We start from the raw sequence: 13,469 nt of genomic DNA on the forward strand, positions 1-13,469 counted from the left end.
CACCTCCCTTAACCAGTTTAACCAATCATCTAGAACCAGCTGGGACACCCCCCCACCTCTCAGCACCACACCCCCTCCCCAGCATCCCCTGTGACAAATCGGATGGCTGAGTGAAGGTCCCCTCTCTTCTCTTGGTACCCCAACCCCCACGAAACAGGCCCCCATCCCCCACAGACTTCTGAAGGCGTTGTAATAAGCAGGTGTATTTGAAATGATCAGTTAAGGCTTGTTTCTTTTTTTGGTGGTGTTTTTTTTTTGTGGAAAAAGCATCAGACAAGCATGCGTCAGCGTGCAGAAGTGTAAACAGTCATGTTGTCATAGTTTTATAAGTGGGCGTTCAAACAGAAGCAGGGGGCCGAGGATGCTGCGGGGAGTTTGACTGTGGACGTGCACATTTTCACACATTTTCTCTGCAACAAATCTGTGAGACCTGACATGATGAGGACAACAAGTGCAACATATTCCAAAAGTATTTACTCCCCCTGATGACTACAAACACACAATAACGTGCAGTGAACCACCAATGAGGTAACTGCCCCTTAAAAAAATCAAGTATCCCTTAAAAACCCAACATTTTGGTGCAGTTAATCTCCATTCAAGGGGGGTCTGGATTTTATTCTGAGGAGTGTTCTGGTTTCTGTTTGGTGTATGTTTCTAGTCTAAGCTTTAAGGTGTATGCAGGTAAAAACAGTCTGCATGGAGAGGAAGAAAGCAGGCAGAACACAATCCGCCGTGATGACAGCCAGGCTCCAATCAGCAGTAATCTGACAATCGTTTATTTATCTCAATACACAGATATCTGCATCCAAGTAGAGCTAACAATCCTGTCCCTTATACTTTGATTGTATATGTTTCAAAATGCATAAAAAGGCATCATTCTTCTCAATAAGGTCTACATGTTGGTATGTTAATTTACAGTGCAGTTTGTGTTTCATGTTTGGAAGCTGTTGTAATTGGTTATCATCACAACATGAGACCAACAGTATATCAAAGTTGACTTTCACTGCATGTTCAGTTAATACTGGCATTAGACATGTCCCGGCCTGAGGTCATCTTAACATCTAACCACATTGGTGGACAGCTGGGTCTACAGTGAACATATTGTGGTGACAACATGGGATTATGTTCTGTCATGCCAGTGAAATGTCGCACTGAGCTGGAAGAAAAGAGGCATGCTGTATGAGAGAGTGTGATGGAGGAAGAAGAGCAGCAACCCAGATTCATGAAGACACAGAAACACACACACTGAAGAAGGAGAGAGGAGAGAGATGTCAGGGAATATGAGACTCTTCTTCTGCAGCTCCAGAGCTCAGTGAAGAGGGACGAAGTCAAAGCCAGAGAGGACAGTGTGACACAGAAGGAGAGAGAGAGAGAGTGTGTGTGTGTGTGTGTGTGTGTGTGTGTGTGTGTGTGTGTGTGTGTGTGTGTGGAAAAGTGAGTGAGAGACCCGGGGAAAACGTCATCTGCCCAGACTGGACTACCGGACTGCGAGCATACGAGCACCGTCCGGTGGAGGAGGAAGGACAGTGGCTCCACTGTGTAGCCGGACAGAGAGTCACTGTGCTCGGACAGCAAAGCGTTGCTGTAACCGGTCCTCTCTCGCAGCGGCAGCGGGGCTGAATGCTGGAGGACACCGCGGAAAGTGACACGAAGAGCAGGCTGTTAATGAGTGATTGACGGCGGGGGGAGAACATGGATACTTCTCCGGTCTCCCCAGTGTCGCTAGAAGGAGGGACACCTTCACCCATGCAGAATGAGGGGCCCGCTACAACCCGACAGGTAAACACACACACACACACACTCACACGTCTGTGCCCCGATTGCATGCCCGATAACGTGCCTTTCACGCATGTCGGAAAAAAAACATCACCGAACCTCATTTGAAAATGTACTAATTTAAGACTTACTCGGGCTTCCACGAAGTAACATGCGTGCAACGTCATGATATCACACATAGATGGATTCAGCGAAACCTGCCCTTTAATTCGGTAGTAATTTCATAGTTTTTTGAACTCTCAATTTTAAATACAATACAAATTGGGTATCGTCTTTTCGAGTAGCCGCGCGCCACAAAGTAAACAGTGACGGTGTTTATCGAGCCGTATGACGGACCATAAAAGTTAAGATTTTATTAAAATGAGAGAAAATCTGTTAATACAGTACACGCCGAATTGTACATAACCCCTAAAGACACATGCTAGCCTATAAGTCAGTGAATGGCGATTACGTACGTTCGCTACTGACTGAGGAAAGGTGAATCTATGAGAAGTTTGAATGGAGTTTGGTTTGACCTACTCTCGCTGCTGTCACTCGTGTTTCTACGTCGTATTTGATGTTTAAGAGCTGGAGGATAGTTTGTCCCATAAAGGGACTACATGCTGTAGGCTTCTGTAGCTGGGAAGGCGTTTCCCTGAATTTGACACTTGCATGGCTGACCAAATCTCAGCTGGAAAGTCATGAAGTTGTCCTTGGTAATCCTGTCACTGCTTTTCATCCACAGCCAGAGATGGTCTGTGTATGAAGATGATTTCCCCTGTGTACTGTTAAATAACCCCTGCCTTGTAGTTACAGCATGTTTTCCCTTCAGTGCTTGTAAAGTCCTTATTTTTGCACATCTGAATCATAGTTCTGCACACGTTGAGCTAAAAATGAGATCCATTTCCCTTTCTGCAGCCTGCCAAGCTGCAGGTTATGGTGCTTGTGAATGAGTCATACTCGGCACAGCCAACATGTGCGTCTGTCAGATAGTATTGAACGCTCTGACACTCATATTTAGACAGTGGGCAGCATGTTGTCTCTGCAAAGGTGATTGTGTTTACAGCCTGCTTCACACACGGAGGCCTTCACAACAGGTGTAGGGCGGTATCAGTGTCACCAGTCTGGCAGCTCTGAGGTCCTAATGTGTACTCATGGCTGGAGTGACAGGAATGCAAAGTCAATGCCAGGTTAGACTGCTTGTTCTCAGACCCACTTACAGGGAGCAGGAGAGAAAGAGAGAAATGATCTGCAGCTGCATTTTCAATTCGGAGGATTTTAATACCCAGAAAGTCAGTCGCATGTTAATGAGTGTCCTGTCTCTCCTGTTATGTGTTAACAACCCTTTGCTTAGGGAATAAAGAATTACGGCCGGCCACTTAAAGCGCCATTTTTATGAGGAGCCTTTTATCAGGTCAGGCAGGATGTACTATCACCCCAAGTAACCCACTACAAGGTCACCTTACACGCTCTGTAAATGTGCAATTTTAATTAACTTGACAGATTTGAAACTGTATTCCTGGGCAAAATCAAAGTGATTGGATTTGCAGTCCGACCGATATATCTGACAACTGAGATATCGAGATATGAAACGGATATGGGCCTGTAACGGATTGATCTGTGTCGGCATTATGTTTTTTAAGATATGCAAAACTATCAGAACAGAACAGAGGCAGAGTGATTTAGAAATGGTGTCACCATGCAGAATGTCTTGCAGACGGTGCTCATGTCTCCTAAGCTCTTTTCAGACTTTGTTCGAGGTGCATTGTTTACACCCCTGTGACGTCTCAGAGGCATAATTGGGGGAATTGAAGTGATTCCATATCTGTGCCGTCATGGGAGGTATAGTACCAGTAGGTGAGTCTGGATACACGGAGCCAGCAGTGCTGTGTCTGAATGTCTGAGTGTGTGTGAATGTGGAACTCCCGCTGTGTCTTCCACAACGATGTAATGCAATGTGAATTCACAGACTGGGACACCAAAAGTACGCCATGACAGAATAAATGAATGATTGAAGACATAGTGATGGTGGAGCTTCATTACGCTGCTGTTTCAGAATCACAATCTGAAAACGTCTATAGATTATAATCCTCTCTGTCTGCAGCACTTGTTGTAGCAAACACCAGAGTTTTATACTGTTTAATAAAGTTATATAACTTAGAGCGTAGCCTATTGAAAACATTTGCATATCGATATTGTTGGAGAAATAGGTGTACAAAAGTGAAAAAAAATATCAGCGCTAAGACTCTGACTTTTGCCCCAGTCAAGCTCCCTTATAAACTCGCTGTCGCTGTTTTTTTTTCAGTGTAAATAATTTGTGTTGGATGCATTGGTTCAACATTGGTATCGGCCTAAATCGGCCTCGTTGACAGACATTTGCAAATAATGTGGCATGAAGCGATGTCAGTAGCCGATGTTTATTTATTATACCAAATCAATTTCATGCTGACATCTAGTACACCTCACTACGGATTAAGAGAAGAGGTTTTTTATCGGGTTGAGGAAGTCACCTGTGGGACAACCTCTGACTTGTCTTCATGGTCAAAGACGAGGTGGCATTGTTGGAGTCTGACACCTAAAGAAGTCATGAAACGAACATCGGTATCGGTGCATCTCTAGTTGGATGTTTATCCTGACATTTCATTGGATTGATCGGTGCAGTGATGGAGACTAAGAGAAACGCTGTAGCTGCAGCCCTTTGCAATTAGCCCAGTAAACTCATGGACAGAAAATGTGGCCAATCTTTCGATTCATGTGCTGAAGATTAAATTCTTTGTTCTGTGAGTAGTCGCACTCCATCAGAACGCTTCAGGCACCAACTATTTCACAAAGACACCTGGATGAACTCTGCTTTTCTCCCCTTTGTTCCTCTGTGCTTCCTCACAGTATAACAGCTGAATATCTGCAGGTCACTATCGGACTCTGACAGAGTGGAGGTTTGCACACAATGTAAATGTTGTGTAGAGCAGTGGTTCTCAACTGGTGGGTCGGAACCAAAAATGGGTCGCGGAGCCTTTTTCAGTGTGTCGCAAACGTGTGCTAGGAAATAATAGTTGTGTCCAAAAGTTTATGGAGAGCTTTTTAAACATGCTGGTTGTTTTCTGTATCTTTGTCTATCATGTTTGGTTCCATCGTGGTCCAAACCTCCACTTTTTAAAAAATTAAGTACATCTAATTGTTTGAAAAATATCCAAAATTTTGGGTCGAGATTTATCAGTAAGGGGTCTAGCCTCAGGACCCACCACCAAATCCTTAATAAGCAACCCACGACCCAAATTTTGGATATTTTTCAACCTATATTTGTTTTATAAAAGAAATGGTGCAGTTTGTACCTCAGACTGTACGAAACATTTAACTGAACAATGAAATGAAACAAAACTAACATGTTTTAAATATAGATTTTTAGACTTTTGACACTTTTTTTTCTTCCTAGGCACACTTTTGCTCACACTTGAGCACGGATAAGCACCTCCACTACTGTGGGTCTACCTGCTGAATGTGTTTATAAACTGATGTCTCATTGTCTTAAGCTGATTCAAATAAGTCGGCTGTGGTTCTTACTCTTGGACAAAGAAGAAGCTGAGGATACTCCTTCTCACTACAGCCTAATAACAAAACTAAAAACACTAAAATACTCTTTATGATTGAGACAAAGACCCCTTTAGTATTTTCTTAAATAGTTTAAACATTTCCCTTCATAAAACAGCTGATCACTTGAACATATAATCCTTGATTATTTATTCGTCATTATTTATATTTTGTTTTTGTCAAGGGGGTAGAAAAGAAAATGTTTGTCTGAAAAGATAAACTTTGTAAAGATTTGCCTTTAATTAAAAAAACTTTGAGATTAATATCCTCTCGTCCTTTTTCACGTCTACGCGTTGTTAGAAAAAAGTAACTAAGTAACTTTTACTCAAAGTACATTTTAAACAAGTTACTTTTTACTTTTACTTGAGTACATTTTTAAACTAGTACTTTTACTTGTACTTAAGTAAAATTTCATTGAAGTAACAGTGCTTTTACTGGAGTAGAATATATTAGTACTCTTTACACCTCTGCCCCTGGTGTATGTAGAGGGTTTCAGAGGTTTCCTTAAAGTCGTGTTTTGGACGTCACAGTGAAGATGGAAAAGCCTGAGTAACAGAGATGAGGACCATCTCTGTCATGTTGAACCTTTTTATCTGTTGACCTGTGTTTTCTTTCCAACCATCATGAAGAACTGCATCGTTATCAACCTGTGGTTATGAAGGTTTGAATCCGTCTTTGCACTTTTTCTTCTGGTCCAAGAATAACCTGAGCATCTAAACAGTGTACACGAGTCTGAATATAAAACAGTACAGTCTACCTGTTTACTCGTCATGGCTGTTTGCTCGAAGATAACAACCTGAAAGACTTAAATAATCGACATTTGATTGATGAAGTCATCAGAGTCAGCTCCTTGAAGGTCTATCAGGGTGAAGCCACTAATCATGAGAAGAAAATTGGTTCTTTGAAAGCTGGCCGTTCAAAAGACTCTGCTCTAAAGGTTTCCCCTTCCAGTCTGTGTTTATACAGATTTTACATAAACTGAGAGCGGAACCTTTTACTGCAAAAGCCATATAATAAAATATTGAAGGTTTGTCCGACTTTGCAACGTCTGGTTCATGCTGTTGTTACTTCTGTTTTGTTCTTGGATTTCACTGCGTCATAACTTGAGATCTGATCGAGTTTTTTGCTTTCATGTCTCAAATCAAGTGAAGAAAAAATCAACAACTACTCCCAAGCAAACAAGGGTGTAGACAATCCAGTTTCAGTTTGAGAAAACAGGTTTTATGTGAATTAAAATGCTTCCTCCAAATGTGTTTAGACCTCAGTGAACATCCCGATATCCCTTTAAATATGATACAGGTTTTAAGAAGCAAGTCTTTACTAGCTCTGCCATCTATCACTCTAAAAATCTTTGATTTTAAATAATTCTGTTAATCCTAACAGAAGGAAAGTAATGCCAGTTGATGGTCAAAACAAAGGTAGTAGAAAACCATCTATCACCGTTGTTTTTCTCTCCTCTCGTCCTTCATGAAAATGAGGGAGTAGGTGGAGGTAGAGCGATAGCCTAGAGACCGGCAGGGGTAAGTGCTAGACCCAATCAGTGCATCTCATCTTAGCTCTTGTTCTAAGATCTCTCGACAGACTTTTCTGTGGTCTATGTTTAAACCAGGAATGGTGGCATTTTGGTTGTTGGGGCCATTGGGCGCCATGTGATAGTATACCCAGTAACTACCTGGAGCTTGCGTGTATGGAGCCTGGGTCTTTGGAAAGTGGCGATGCTGTTTTGGCTGTGACGGCCATGTGGGACAGGTGGTAAGATATGGAAAGTGTGTGTGTGTGTGCGTGCGTGCGTGCGTGCGTGCGTGCGTGCGTGCGTGCGTGCGTGCGTGCGTGCGTGCGGGGGGACGAAGGGAGGATTTCCACCTGACAACCCCGGTGATGTCCTGGCTCTTGCCGCCTATTGGTCTTCTTCACGGTTGAATTGTGGGGGCCGAGAGGGACCATGTGGTAGGATGGGTAGTATCAGCGTTGTCACTACCTGGAGCTAGCATGTACGGAGAGCCTGGGTCTGTTTTGGTTGTGATAGCTACTAATGGCCATAGGGAAGGTTATGTAACTTATGAGTATAGGATATAGAGGCATGACTGGAGTGAGGGGTGTCTTCACTGAACACTTATCCTTTCATTGGGGCACAAATATGTTGTGTTTGTTTCAGACTGTACGAAGCTTCATGTTCATAAAGTCATAGATTTAGTTGGATTCTGCATCGTGTCATATTCTTAAAGAGAAAGATGATGTGAGCTCTCATAAGTAAGCTGGACAGACTGTTCCTCAAATAAGAAAAACAACTTATTTATCTGGTACTGGTGTCAGTAAAAACCCGTCCGGTTCGTTTCAGCTGCTGTCTCTTTAAGACCCCCCTCCCCTCTTCTCTCTTGTCTTCTGATTGGCCAGCTCTCTGGAAGCCTTCTGGGGGGCAGAACGCTGCAGGGCTGCCAGGGGAGGGCTGCTCTCCAGAGCTCGGAGAAGAGAGTCTATTTAAGAGGTTTCACCGGCTTACGTAGAGCCTTGAAGTCGTCTGGTGAATTTCTTTGTTTCGTATCCTAGGTGATTATCAGAACAAGCTGTTTGGCGCCCTCTGCAGACTCATCCTGGGATTACTCCAACAAACGTTTACCTCATGATCTGAAACTCTGCCCACGTTTAGTTTGAGCATCCAGCATTGTAACACCAAATGTGAGTTTCAAAATGGGGATCAGCATAGTAGGTGAACTTAAAGCATATTCCATCAAACTAATTCAATACATTTGATCATCTGATATTTCTACATATGGAGGCTTTAAGACTCCATTCAAACAGGAAGCCTTTGACGTCCTCGAGGGCTCGCGGCCAAGAAGATCAAATGAGTTTCTTCCCTTCGTTTCACCTCAGAAGCTTGTATCTAAAACAGACATGAGATCCTGTTCACAGCTTTCAGTGCTTCTATGTCTGGATGTGTGAAAGGGGAGAGATGAACACGGCAAGCAAAAAAGAGTGTGAGGCTGTGATGACGGACGGGGCAGCAAGAGGGGGGTGAAGGCGTAGTTTGCCATCTACTTTGCTCCTGCAGAGGAGGACATCTGCCACTCGATCTTTTTTTTTCTGTCTGAGCCAAGGTCAGACTGAGACCGAAACATATGAGATCTGTGATTCTGAAAGAGAGAGACAAGGGAGGAAACAGAAAGAGGGAGGAGAGAAATGCATTCCGATGGTTGTAATCAATTAAAGGATGTTGATGTGAGAGTCACTAAGGCAGCACATGAGGTTTTATGTTTCCTCCTTTGCAGCTCGGGGAGAAAAAAGGATGGATGGGAAGAGGTTGAATTAGGGTTTAAGATATGTTAGTGGGTTCAAATCCAGAGCAGAGAGATATGTGAGGAAAATGCAACCACACAATGCAACTTCAGAGTGTATTTTTTATTACTCTGTGATTTATATTTACATCTTTTGGATCAATTAAGCAGATTGTCTAATTTAGTATTCTGTGATCTGTCCCATATGTTGCAGGTCACTCTTTGTTTAGTAATAACCACACAGTTTCCTGCACGATGGGCGATTATTACAAACATTTCAGGTTTGCTCACTTTCCCTTTGATCTCCAAATGAAGACATTTTGAATAATGTGTATAAGAGGCTGAGTTTGTGGTGCACTTACTGTGAAAGAAGTGATGGTTTCTGATTACCACTCTTCAGACCTCAGTGACGATTGAACCTTAAAAGGGTGCAGCCGTCTCCTCCGCTGTGACGCTTCACTGAGGTGTTTTTGTTTGATTGACAGGACGGACTAGTGTCTGAGATTTGAATTAAGAAAAACACATGGCTGAACACTGCAGGGCTGCCAGAGGGGGCTGCTCTCCAGTGCTGTGAGAAGAGAGCCTAGAGGTTTCCACAGTGTCTATACGTTTACTGCTTGTACCTACACAGCAAGCTGCCTGAGAATATTACATTTATTGTAATGGAAAAGACGGTTATTTAGCAAGCTAGCACAAGCTAACCGCCTGTCCAACAGAAGGCAGGCCAACGCCACGTCCACGGGTAAAAGCCAACACAAGGTTCATCTCGTTTTGGAATGAGCTTTTGCCTCACTATGATTATATTTTCTTTTCTTTGTCCAATCACTGAAGTTGGTCAGCTCCTACACTCACCTGCACGCTGTCATTGGCTGGAGGAAACACACCAGCTCCCCAACCAGAGATGTCCTAAGTCGACCCAAAAAAACCAGAACAGTAAAATCCAGTCAGAGGACAGGGTCTCTGCAGACACAGTCACTAACACACATGTACGGAGGCCCAGAAGGGACGATGGAGCAGCTTCACTTTTGTTTAAGTCTGTATTTTATTCTCAGGGAAAATCTACTGACTCTGTCTCAAAGTATCACAGAGGCATCATGCTGCAAAGTTTGGGCACCAAAAGTTCAAATCTGTCAAACCCATGCAAGGCTTTGTGAATCGACGGAGCTTTAGCGCCATCAGTCACTTGACAGTTGTCATTTGACACAAGTATCAAAACGTGGCGGTTCATTTGAGGGACACGAGCTTCAGAGCTTCGGTATCGTTTGCCCATCACATTTCAACATCTTCAGAGCCTTTGGCTGCTCATGCACACACACACACACACACACACACACACACACACACACACACACACACACACACACACACAAACAATGTGTGTGCTCTGTGTTTCAGAGAAAAGAAATCCATCTTTAAGAGTTTTGGAGTTCATACATTTCTGATAGCGTTGCCTGTGAAACTGGAATGACATGGCAGCCTATTCTTGATGCCAGAGAGGTCCTCCAGTTACAAAAATCCTGTTTTCTGAAAGCCAACCAGGGTGTCAATCCAGAAAAAACTATTATTCTCCCTTTTCGCTTTTGTAAGTAAACCAGTCAAAACAAACACCAATGCTATCGTAAACATATTGACTTCTCTACAAATGGAGGTGTGTGTGTGTGTGTGTGTGTGTGTGTGTGTGTGTGTGTGTGTGTGTGTGTGTGTGTGTGTGTGTGTGTGTGTGTGTGTGTGTGTGTGTGTGTGTGTGTGTGTGTGTGTGTGTGTGTGTGTGTGTGTGTGTGTGTGTGTGTGTGTGTGTGTGTGTGTGTCAGTCCCTGTGACTCATCACCTGGAGTGTTATCACAAAGATCTCAATCTGTGAGAGCTGAGCAGAGTCTCTTCCTTATCACAGTTTCTCCATCAAACCTCTCGTTGCCACGAAAACAAATGACCTTGTTGAGAAAAGCAATTATAACTCTGCAGGAAATAAAAAATGTGATGCCTATTTATTTTTTGCTCTTGGCTTTGTATTTGCACTGCAGCACAGAAACTGGTGGTTGGTTTAGATCGTCTCTGGAGGAGCGGTAGTGAAGGGGTCACAGTGGGTATACGTGGCATCATCCTCTGCACTCACTCCACCCAGCATCCCTCTCTCTCTCTGCCTCCACCTTGCAGGACATGACTGAGCACTTTCCCAGCAGAGCAGACACTTAAGATTATGTAAGGTGCAGCACGCTGTTCATGGCATTACATATGGGAATAATCGGATTAAGCATTCATGGCGTATTCTTAAAAAGGTATTCTTTCAGTTTTTAGTCATCGTGTTCAAAGCAGAATAACCAGAGTGGTATGTTTCTTTATGTTTCTTATATTTTCTTTGTTACAAACGTACAAAGTATTCTCTCATGAACAAAGTAAGCATGTACTGTAATACATTACTGAAGCAATAAATGAATCCTGCTTGAAAGGTCATAGTGCATCAATTATAAAAGAATAAGGTGGGCTGTACAGATTTTTAGTCAATAGTATGAAAACTGAGGGCGTTTTCACACCTATAGATCGTTTGCTTTGGTCTGAATCATGGACTAATTTGTTTCATTTTTCGTTTACATTTACACGTGGACCAAAGTCTGTAACAATTGAGGAAATGCTCTTTGATTGGTCGGAATTTTGTGCAGGAAAAACCCCTGAAGTAAACAAATACCGTTTTCACACTTGCAGAAATCTCCTGAAAAACTCAGGATAGTAACCAGAGGAGCTGTATGTGAACGCAAACAGCCAAATGTTTTGTTCATACTTCAACTGGAGTTTCTCCTGCCAGACTCCATTTCCATTCTGTAACATCTGCATCGATACATGTATTTTCAAGGAGCACATGACGATATATTGCCATATTGATTTCTTGCGCACAGCCCTATTATCATGACAGTTCAGGAGAAGGTGCACATTAATCCCCATCCACGATTGATGCTGCTGTTTTGGTAGTGAAAGGCTAACAATCCTACCCATAATGCACTGTGCAACCGGCTCCAGTTTAAGCCAAAAAAGCACAGTGCTTCCTGATGTTAGGTCAGACCCAGGTCCATTCATGTTCTACAAATGAACTGCATCAGAGTCCGATAATAAGCAGACCCACTTTTTAAGAGGTCTCAGTACGGTTGTTTGGTCTGCACCAGGGTTTGATTGACAGCTTTCATACCAGCACAAACAAATCACAAAGACTTGGCAAACGGACTCGAGCTCTTTTGAACTGAACCAAACAGGTCAGGTGTGAAAACGCCCTTAGTATAACCGTTTAGTACAGAACAGAACTTTGTATAAAATCAGACTCCAGATAGTAAGCTTGTGAGATTGTTGTTCAAAGTCTAGACGGTTCACTGACATGATCTACACATGTATCTATTAGGCTTGATATAGAAAGAAGAAATCAGTTTTTTAACATAAGAAATTAGCCAACAGTATAATTACAATTACATAACTTACTAAACATCCAAAGAACACAGCCACGCTTAAGAAGGAAGCTCATAGACATGTCTGCAGGTTTTAAGGTGAAAAGTTTAAAATCATGCAGCGGGATTAGATTTCTTAAACTCTAAATCCTCAGTAATTCTTTCCATTGAAGGTGCAGAGCGGCCTGAAGGCAGCCTGCCAAAGTTCAGATTTGACCTGAGAGAGACAGAGTCAAAAAGAGCTGAGATCTGCTCTGTGGTTATTTCTCATGGTATCAAGAGCAAAGCACAGTAATAAAATGTTTCACATTTTGGATCCACCTACAAATGTTGGCTGACAGAATTCATCAGATGTCAGTAAAATCTCATTCATCACCGTGCCCACCAGCTGCAACAAACAAACACGTCTTTTATTCAGACAACTCGGTCAATAACCCACACATCAGTGCAACAGAGGGGAGGGGGGGGGGGCTTTTTCACTTCAGGATCAAGCTGCATTTGTGAGGCAGTTTAAAAGGTTTAAGTTCACCTAAATTAAATAAAATGTTAAAATAGTGTTGGTTCTATGAGCTCTATCAAATATCTTTAAAGCTGCATGAAAGCATCAGTCACTGCTGAGTAGCAGCAGAAAAAAACCTCCTTATTTATTTGATATACTGGAGTCAGTAAAAACCCTCATTTCAGCCTCTGCTGTCTCTTTAAGGCCCCCCTCCCCACGTGCCCACTTTCTTCTGATTGGCTAGTTCTCTGGAAGCCTTCCGGGGGGCAGAACGCTGCAGGGCTGCCAGGGGAGGGCTGCCCTCCAGAGCTGGGAGAAGAGAGTCTATGTAAGAGGTTTCAGCGGTTTACGTAGAGGCTTGAAGCCGTCTGGTGAAATTCTTGGTTTCATCTCGGGGAACGATGGCGTGATTTACGAAACAAGCCGTTTAACGCCCTCTGCGGTGTCATCCTGGGGTTACTCCAGCATAAGTATACCTCGTGATCTGAAACTTTGTCCACGTTTAGTTTGGACATCCAGCATTGTAACACTAAATGTGAGTTTGAAAATGGAGATCAGCAGAATAGGTCAATTTTAAACGTCCTTCATAAAGATGAGATTGACACCATGAAAATGAACACAGAGAATAAATCAACTGAGAAGAGAACTTTTTTCAAATTAAACTTCTTTTTGTGAATCAGAACGAGTGGAGTCGCCCCCTGCTGGTCAGGCACCTCTGTATTGGCCCTGGTCCATGTCTTATGCAGTCAATGAAAAATATGTTGCTTGACTCAATATTATGAAAAAGATTTCATATTTGCATTGAAGCCTAAATTATAATCTGTGTGTTTGCTTTCTGGCCTGTTCAGTAATCAGATGTTATTCAGTCGCTCTGGTGTGTGTGTGTGTGTGTGTGTGTGTGTGTGTGTGTGTGTGTGTGTGTGTGTG

The 13,469-nt window shown here is 42.9% G+C and overlaps 1 protein-coding gene and 1 gene segment (V, D, J or C); one reads left to right on the top strand and one right to left on the bottom strand.

Moving 5' to 3' along the window:
- LOC136177443 (Ig kappa-b4 chain C region-like) overlaps positions 1 to 13,469 on the bottom strand; it is a 133,613-nt gene that overhangs the window by 85,478 nt on the left and 34,666 nt on the right.
- The window catches only part of LOC136177441 (actin, cytoskeletal 3-like), a 64,378-nt gene continuing 52,038 nt past the window's right edge, over positions 1,130 to 13,469 (top strand). For 2 of the 8 annotated variants that reach the window (XR_010665048.1, XR_010665051.1), the window contains exon 1: positions 1,149 to 1,779. Coding sequence is in view for 1 of the 8 variants with exons in the window: in XM_065950719.1 (XP_065806791.1) it covers positions 1,693 to 1,779 (87 nt within the window). In the remaining 7 variants the exon portion in view is untranslated. Of the gene's footprint in view, positions 1,780 to 13,469 lie in introns of all 8 variants that reach the window. The other 6 variants (XR_010665049.1, XR_010665050.1, XR_010665053.1 and 3 more) reach the window with 6 other exon arrangements.

This window comes from Labrus bergylta, chromosome 22 (genome assembly GCF_963930695.1).
Source record: "Labrus bergylta chromosome 22, fLabBer1.1, whole genome shotgun sequence".
Lineage (NCBI taxonomy): Eukaryota > Metazoa > Chordata > Actinopteri > Labriformes > Labridae > Labrus > Labrus bergylta.